This window comes from Neopsephotus bourkii, unplaced genomic scaffold, assembly GCF_033783945.1.
Source record: "Neopsephotus bourkii isolate Nb327-2 ecotype Australia unplaced genomic scaffold, CSIRO-AGI_Nbou_v1 NB_1542, whole genome shotgun sequence".
NCBI classification, from domain to species: Eukaryota; Metazoa; Chordata; class Aves; order Psittaciformes; family Psittacidae; genus Neopsephotus; species Neopsephotus bourkii.
Window position 1 is genome coordinate 3898970 of NW_026902018.1, and position 8964 is coordinate 3907933.

At 47.7% G+C, this 8964-nt stretch overlaps 1 protein-coding gene across 2 annotated transcripts; it reads right to left on the reverse strand.

The window, feature by feature from the left end:
* Window positions 1–469: 469 nt before the first annotated feature.
* POP5 (POP5 homolog, ribonuclease P/MRP subunit) lies at window positions 470–2006 on the reverse strand. 2 transcript variants are annotated; one of them, XM_061370606.1, is made up of 5 exons: window positions 1938–2006; window positions 1725–1867; window positions 1492–1641; window positions 884–967; window positions 470–724 (listed from the first exon to the last, which is right to left on the reverse strand). In XM_061370606.1, exons 1-5 carry the CDS (start codon window positions 1955–1957, stop codon window positions 624–626), a joined length of 498 nt encoding a protein of 165 aa, XP_061226590.1. In that variant the 5' UTR covers window positions 1958–2006; the 3' UTR covers window positions 470–623. The 2 variants fall into 2 exon arrangements, with proteins under 2 accessions (XP_061226590.1, XP_061226591.1); XM_061370607.1 differs by having other exon boundaries at window positions 470–789.
* Window positions 2007–8964: the final 6958 nt, after the last annotated feature.

The window sequence follows — 8964 nt, forward strand, 5'->3', positions numbered from 1 at the left end:
TGATGTGGGCAAGGAAGACTGTCTCTTCTGCAGGTGCAGTCTCCACAGGACAGCATCTTCAAGTTGTATCTTGTTTTCCTATGGATTCAAGAGATAATACCAGCAATGCTACTTTCTTGTAACTGATTGGTGTAAGCATAATAAAAATCTAAGCAGTACTTGTACCTATGAGTTTTATAATGGGTTGGAGTTGAGCATTACAGCTCTGCCTTGGGCTCTGTGTGATCTCTGCTCCTGTGTATGGATGCTATGTAGCTCAAAGCAGTGGATAACCCTGTGGATAACATACACTTGAAAGTAAAGAGAGTTAGGTATTAATGCTTTTTCTGTACCGAAGAATAACTAAATTCCTTGTCTGTGCCAAGTGCGTAAGCTCACTTTTACCTCAGCATGAAGATCACATTGAGCTGCTGCACTCCCTTTGGAGTGCAGGTGATTTTGACTCAAGTGAAACAAGCAAGTAGCTTACTTAAGTAAAAACTGCATTTTATTTTATCTAAAACCACTTGGAATGGGGGAATGAAGTCTGAATATGAACAGGTGCCTTTTCTGTCCTTTGCTTAACTCTGAGGATAACTTGTTCACACAAGTACAGAACAGAGGTGAGCAGTAACAAGTTACGTTCAGTCTGTCTCTGTGCCATCATCATCTTCATTTCCACTTAGACGCTGCTCTTCTGTAAGGGAACAGCTCAACAGGGACTTCTGTACACACTGTCTTTCCTCTGCAATAAAGACAGCAATGCAGGCTCAATACCCGATCTCTTCACATACACTGGAATATTCTCCACTTCTAAAGAAAGGAGTATTCCTTAGTTCAAGAATGCAGAAGTAGCCCAGCATATCCTATAAACACCCCAGGCACTGGGGCTGCAGGAACTCACCTTCATTTGTACAGCTTTGCAGCAACAGCAGTAGCTGTCTTCTGTTATACTCAATTAGGAATTTCTGGCACGTTCTTATGGTACCTGTAGGAGTCACAAGAACAATGTATAACAATCTACAAGCCCAAGCAGTTCAGAGCTGCTAGTATGTTTTCCAAAGCTTATTCCATCAAGTGACAGATATCCCCAGGCACCAACTTTATTAACGCCAGTGCTAAGAAGGGATATAGACTTCATTTCCTCACTGTTGAGGTTAAGTGGGAGAATAAGAACTTCTAACATATGGTGCCTGTTATTTGCTCTAAGTGGTTAATTTTCAGGACATGGACAATTCTATATTTTGAAAATACACCTTTTAAAAGAAAATAATGGTGTATTTGCTGCTCTGGTTTTGTGTTCAATGCAATGAAGACTCGAGGAGAGTTAGTGAGGGTTTCACCGAAATACTGCTGCTTGTTCCTTCCTTAGATCTGCTGGAAGTTAGGGTTGCGGGTGATGTACCCATGGCACCATAGCAGGTAGAGGGGCTTCTCCCACGCTAGAATGCCTGGAAGGGCTCCCTGCAGGGACCAGACCCTGCAGCCGGTCCCGGGGCGGCTGAGGCTGACCTCCGACGTGCAGCGTGTTGAGGAAGCAGGGGTAGCGCTGGTTGCGGCTCTCCAGCTGCCTCACGAAGGGGAGCGCGGAGCAGAGCAGCCGGTACGAGTCCTTGCGGCAGCGCAGCAGCACGGTCCCGGTGTACGCGTTCAGGTACTTCACTGCGGGGCACACACGCGGCCGTGAGCCCGGACCCCCGCTCTCCCCAGAGGAGCCGCCTCCCGCCCCGGGCGCCCCGCGGCACCTGTGAAGGAGATGGAGCAGCAGGCCAGCCCGAAGTCCCCGTGCACCCTGCTGATGGCGTCCCTCACGGCGAGGCCCACGGCGCGGTCCTCGATGCACTGCCGACACTGCGGGTCCTCCGACACCACCTCGCACAGCACGTACCTGCAGCGGAGCGCGGCGTCAGCGGCACGGCACGGCCGGGTCCGGCCCGCAGGGCCGCCTCCGAACTCACCTGTTCTTGAACCGAACCATGGCGGCGCCGGCGCCTGATGCGCACGGACGCTGCTCCAGCCAATGGGCGAGGCGCTCTCCCTCTCACTTCAGCCAATCGCCGTCGTGTAAAGGCGGGGACAGAGGGAGGACTTCCTAGGCTCCCCTTCCTCCATGGGCCGGCGGTAGAGCGTGCGCATGCGCGCTGTTCCACTCCCCCACCTCCCCGCCCCCCACCTTCCGCCGCGGGCCGCCGGCCGCTCTGTGGGGGCGGTGCGTGCAGCGACCCTGCCGCCTTCCCTCGCCCTCCGCGCGGGGGCGCTCGCGGCCTGCGCCTGAGGAGGCTCCCGCGGTCCGATGGGGCCCACGGTCCGATGGGCTCGGGGGGAGCCGGTGAGCTCCTCTCGCTGTGGAGCTTCAGCCCGCCTCGGCCAAGCCCCGCTTTGCCTAGTGCCAGAGAGCCGGCGGGAGGCAGACGGGACGTCCCGCCCTCGCACCGCTGCTTCGGAGCGGCACCTGCCTGCTGCGGGAGGTGAGGGCTTGAGGAGAGCGTCCCGAGCCAGCCCCGTGCTCCGCCTTCGCTACCTGGCCAAACTGCTCTCCAGTGTCCATAGCTCCTCAGGCTCCAGGTACGGGGTGCCTCGGGGTATGTACGGACTGTCTAACAAATGGGAACAGCTGAGAGCGTTGCGGAACAGAGCTCCTTACAGCAGTGGATTTCAAAACTGCGATCTCTGACATGGTCGGAGGAAGCAGGGAGTGCTCTTTGAAAGAAGAAACGAGGGAGAGGGAATGGGAGTAAGGAAAAGGTAGGAGATGGGCACCTGGATGTGAGATGGGAGAGAGAACCAGTTAGGGGCGGCACAGGAGGAATGCTTCCACCGAGTTCCCTTGAGCCAAACCACACTGGAGTGCTGAGGCACTATACTTCAATTGAATTGAATTGAAAGTGGGGACTCATTGCTAATTCAGAGTGGAAACATCTCCTGTAATGACCCTAACTCTAGACAACGAGAGCGGTGATAAACCCAGTGGAAATCCTGTCCTGGGTGATAAACTCCTGCCCTCTGAAATAGAAGCCTGTTCCACTGCTCTCTTTCTCTATTATCTCCTCTCTGCCACCTGTGATCCCATTTTTGAGGTACATTTTTCTGAGAACTGCAGAATATGAGTTGCCTGGGGATAACATAAAAAGGACAACATAAAAAGGACATGGAACTGTTGGAACAAGTCCAGAGGAGGGCCACGAGGATGAGCAGGCGACTGGAGCATCTCCCGTATGGAGATAGGCTGAGAAAGTTGGGCCTGTTCAGCCTGGAGAAGAGAAGGCTGCGTGGAGACCTCAGAGCAGCCTTCCAGTATCTGAAGGGGGCCTATAGGGATGCTGGGGAGGGACTCTTCATTAGGGACTGTAGTGATAGGACAAGGGGTAATGGGTTAAAACTGAAACAGGGGAAGTTTAGATTGGATCTAAGAAAGAAATTCTTTAAGGGTGGTGAGGCACTGGAATGGGTTGTCCAGGGAAGCTGTGAATGCTCCATCCCTGGCAGTATTCAAGCCAGGCTGGACAGAGCCTTGGGTGAGATGGTTTAGTGTGAGGTGTCCCTGCCCATGGCAGTGGGGCTGGAACTGGATGATCTTAAGGTCCTTTCCAACCCTAACTATTCTCTGATTGTATGATAAAACACATCAAACCTGGTATGAGCTTTGCAAGAGACTTTTTCACGTGGGCCATGAAGGGAGGGACTGGGGGAAGTTTGTTGGCTTCTGAGAATGGTGGAGATAGAAGCATTTTCCCAATGTGAGATGCTGCTCTGCATTGATCTGCTGTACTGCTGTGTGTTTTAGTATCCAAGCTGGGATCCAGCTGTCATCTGTTCCAGCTGTCAATACAGTGAGCTCCTAAGTGATAAACTATCCTTGCTTTTTTGGGCAATAGCAGAGTCCATGAACATTCCCATGTATTTTCTTTGTGGGGTGAGGTCTTGGCTTTTAGCCTTCCAGCGTGCCTGTCAAGGTGTGTTTGCCTGCTGCCCCTCTCTTTGTACTGGCAGCCCCCATCCTGCCTTTTAGCTGGTCTCAAGTAGCCCTGTTCTGCTTGGGTTACTCTTGTTCATGCCCTCCCTTGTTTCCTTCTTCTTGCAGAGACAGGCTGGGGCTCTGATGAACAGGCCATGTGAGTGCACTCTGCCCTGTAATCCAATAGGACATGTGCGCTGTGCATGCTATGGGCTGGACCTTATGTATAGCGAAGGCCTCTGTTTTCAGTCCAGAAGGCTGATTCGGAGTGACACGGTGCAAAGAGAGGGCAGTGTTGTGAGAGAGCTCTGTCCTGCTTCATTTCATGTAGGGTATTGTCTTTCGTTCCCTGTTGTTGGTTTGGAGGATGCACGGAGCAGATCTGAGCCACCACTGCTCCCCATGCAGTTACTGCCTGTGTTAGTACAAGGTGTGTCGGTGCAGTTAGGTGTCACGAGGTGCTGAGCTGACAGCACAGGACTAAAAGGTTACAACAGCTTCATGTTTGTTTCCCCACCTCCTCGCTCCCATCCCCTGCCAGCTTTGCTGTATTGATTCCAGTGTCAGTGATTCAAGAAACTGCTGCAAGTGATGGTGAGTTATCCAGTCAAGGTGGGAGAGAACTGTCTCGTAAGAGAAGATCTGAGAGAGAAAAAAAATCAGAAAATGCTATTTAAATTGAGGAGTGGCTCAAGAGACTTGCCAAGAGAGAGGATGGATGTCTCTCCTGCAGACTTGGAGAGACAATGTGGCCTCAGGATACCTTATCAGATAGAAATTATGGAGAAGAGAGTATGTGAGGAGAGGGGAAATAATGTGCACTGTCTATACACATTAGAGGCAATTTGTAAAGCAGTTTGAGAACACTGAATAGAAGGTTCTTTATCAGCTTTAAGTGTACATCAATGATTGTCCAGTAAAGTGGTGCTGTGAGAGAGGTGCAGGAGGAATACTGAGATCTTGTTCTCCCAGCTTGTGCTTGTTGTGTGCACTAGTGTACCTGTAGAGGAATTACTCCAAATCAGTCTGGGTTGGATTTATTACCATTTTAGTTCATGATTTAACTTTGTACTACAGGCTTGAAGATAGACTCTTATTTTAGGTTTATATGGCATTTAGAATCTCCAGATTGTGGGATACATTGCATTTGTATTGTGTGGAATTAATTGTGCTAATAAGCTGCAACAGACATCATGATTAATTCATATGTTTTGTTGTATTCAGCCAGCTCTTAGAGTTTGTATGTATTTGCTATCATTAAAATTACCAGCAAATGTGTTCATTGAAAATACATACTGTATGTCAGTTAGTGAATTGTTGCACTCTTTAGGTAGGATGTTTCCATTTCACAGTTGAGGAAACTTGAGGTATAGGGGGATTAAGCAGCTTATTCATAGTAAATAGCTGTCAGTCTGGAGGTACAGAGCAAGGACATAATGTGAGTAGAGGGAACCATTGTATTAGTGCATACTGTATTGGAAGGTAGGTCTTGTATGTTGCTCATGCATAAGGTAGGCAAGTAATTAGGTTCTGGAGTAAAATTGGGATGCACTGGTACTCCATCCTTGTGATACCACCATTTGATCTTCCCTGCATAGCCAAAAACATGACTTTTGCTTCCCCGTGGAAGCACAGAATTGAATTTGCAATCAGGTGCAGTATCAGAGTTGGGGGTGACAGCTACATTTTGTTCCACTGAGTGCACATTGCATCCCCAGATAACCCTGCAGTCAAAAATACAGAGCAATCTGGCTAAAATTAAAACTGCTTCTTAAATCCTCTGTCTGATGTTGCCTGAAGCTTTTTGTTCAGTTTATCTTCACAAGGTCACTGAGACAGAAGAGTGCATTCTCTGAGCATGTTGGCCTGGAGCCTTTCATGCAGATGCTTTCAGTTAACATTTGGTACATTCTCCCTTCAGTCCCTTTCTTTTTAATCCCCCATCTTTTGCATCTGTCTACCTTTTGAGCTCAGGACCCCTCAGATCAATACACATAAGAATAAAAGCTCCTTTTTTTAGCACATTAACATGTAATCACTAATCACAACCTTTCTGGGCACCCAGGCTGCAGGGGCCAGTCTGTCAGCTGGAGCTGCCATGCGTGTGCCAGCAGCGCTGCCCTCATCTTTGCTGTCATCCTGCCACGTGGAATATTTGTCTTGTAAAACCTTGCATTTGAAGCAAATTCTCTTTGTGCCTCTTGCAGTGTGTCTTGGACAACTCGCTGCCCTGGTTCCGCTTAGGGTCAAAACAGTAAATTCATGTTTCCTTTATTTTTATATAGATGCTGGCCCTAAATTTCCAAGTTTTATTTTCTTCTGGGAATACCTGCAAATACTTTACTCACAGATACACGTTAAAAAGTAGTAAAATGTTCACTTGGATGTTGTTTATCCAGCATAGTAAAACTGGTTCTATATAGGAGAACTTTATAGGCAGCCCACATTTCTATTGCAGCAGGCTGCTGCAAGAAGCCAACAGCTGTTTTCTAACTAGTTCATTAAAGTAAGGCAAAGACTAGAATATTAGTTTACATAGTTCAGGATTCTGTTTTCCCTTTCTGCATTAGGGAGCACAGACTGAACAGCAGGCCACATAAATTACACATAATCTGCTGTGTAAAAAACCCACATATTTAATACCTCCTTAACAGGGATGTTAAAATGGATTAATTATTCTTTGTTCTGGTCTCTGAAGATAGAGGGTAATTACTATTAATTATGTGTAATTGAAAAATTACTCCTTCACAAAGAATCTAGTAGCTTTAGTGGGATTTAAATGTTTGCTACCTATAGGGAGGCCTACAACATTCCATAATGTTATGTCAAAAACTGCCTTAAACTTAAGAACGGTCTCAGTAAGTCTTACTCACTTTCCAGCCCGCACTTGAGAGCAGGATTTTCAGAGATAACAGATCTCAGAGCACAGTGGTGAGACAGGACTCTTTTGTTCTGTGCTGAATGGCACTTGAACAGAGGATGCAATTTGTGAGGCTGCAAGCTGCTGCTGCTGCAAGACTTGGCATCGGTAACCTTCCAGAAACCTGTGGAAACAACCACAGGGAAACCAAAGGGTTTATTAGAAACTAACCAACGACAATAATGACAACAACAAAACAAACCCTTGAGCTTGCCAGTCTGGGAAGGAAGCTGTTGAAAAAGGGGAAGATCCAACCCGTGATTCTTTAGTAACCAGAATATCCCCTGTGGGGAAGCACAGATAGTAGAGGTGTGTGACTGCTGGGGAAGCAGCCGCTGCCTGAGCATTCACACACCATTCAGGGAGCTGCACACACACCACCCAAGACTTAACCACCAGACACTCTGCAAGACGTGCTTCCTCCTCCTTCAGGTTTGACTCTAGGTTTCCTGCAACTGAATCTAGACATCCAATTCCATGAAAAAAGTAATTCAGTGATTGAGTGGCACAGCACAAGGAGCAGCTTAAGCTGGATGCCTTGGAGAGGGATCCCAGACAAAGAAACTCCTGGGCAAAGAATACCCACCCCTCACCTGCTGCTTTAGTGCAGTGGCAATTTTTGATCTGGGGTCTTCTGACACCTTATTGGACTCTTTCTCCATCTCCATACAGGCAGATCATTAACTGCTCTTGGGGAGCTGCAGCTTCTGCTGATAGTTGTAGCCTACTTACCTTCTGGTTTGCACTTCTTGTGCAGCAGCTGGTCAGCAGAGCATTGGGACACAAAAAACCTCATAGACCTCAGATAAACATTTAGCAATAGCTAAAGCATCAGTGTGTTATCAGTTCTTCTCAAGCTAAAGACAAACCACAGCACTGCACCAGTTACTAGGAAAGATACTAAGGAAATTAGCTCTCTTCCAGCTGAAAGCATATTTAGGTGGAAGTGCACAGCTTATGGCCCACGGCTTCAAGAAGTCTCACTACTCATGCTCTGCAAGCAGCATGTTAAACCACACAATATTATACCTCCAAGTGACTCATTCTCTTTAAAACTTGTTTATTTAAGCTAAACAAGATGAAGAGTGAAGAATATGTTGAGATATTTGAATTAAGATGAAACAGGAAAGGGCAGAGCCCTTTCAGTTATCCAGGATTAGTAGATTGGATAGCCTGAGACCTGCAATTCCTAACTGTCCCATGGAGTTCTCTTTTTATTTACAAATCCTCAAAATATTTAGGTGTATAGCTTCCTTTGATTTCCTTTTGACTGAAGACAGTAACATTTTTCTACTTCAATAAATTATTGAGTTGTTAGGCACTTAAATAATATAATACTTGAGATAATAGAAACTCTTATGGCATAAACGTAGCCTACCCTGAGCCACCACCTTCACATATGAGTTGGTGTAGAGTCTAAAGAGGTGTAGAGAAACAAAACTGATGTGTCCAGTGTTGCTTGTCTTGCAGATCTTTGCTCTCTGCTTTTTCCCTCCCCTGATATCCCATGTGCAGTTTAAGCCAGGGTCCTACTTTACAGTAAGATGTGTCTGCTTATGCTGCCTTATACTGAAAAATCCTTTCTCTCTGTGGCTTTATGTTTAACTCCAGCAGCCTAGAGAAGCACAGGATCAGAGATGTCTTCTGCAGAGCACTTGGCTGCCTAATGAGGGAGGCAATGAAAAACATTTTCCAGTGCATCCATCACCCCGCACTGTGGTGCTGAGGTGGGAGGACAGGCATCCTGGAGCAACCTTATACAATCCATGCCTGCTCCCTGGCTCTGGCAGGCAGCCACAAGCATGCAGGGCAGGAGGAAAGCTGCAGTTGAGCTGCTTGGTGGGGTATGGCCAAGGGCTCCCCTTGGCAGCTGCGGGGTCTTGGCTTGTACCGGTGTCAGCTTTGTGCAAGGAGTATGTCAGTCACTGACTAGTTGGGGCACACAGGTCTCAGTTCTTTGCCTGACCTGCTCTGGCAGAGACCTCCCCACCTGTCTGTTCTTGCCTAGATCAAATTTTAGCTGCAGCATCCCACTGCCTGGCACAGTAAGTGAAATGAGTGCACATTTGGGTGGGGAGAAACAGCAGTGACTCTTATTTCTGCTGTGCGG

Coding starts and splice junctions, on each gene's coding strand:
- POP5 (XM_061370606.1), bottom strand. CDS start 1,957: ATGGTTCGGTTCAAGAACAG. Junction 1,642..1,724: donor CTGCTCCATCTCCTTCACAG/GTGCCGCGGGGC, acceptor TGTGCCCCGCAG/TGAAGTACCTGAACGCGTAC. Junction 968..1,491: donor CAACACGCTGCACGTCGGAG/GTCAGCCTCAGC, acceptor TGACTCCTACAG/GTACCATAAGAACGTGCCAG.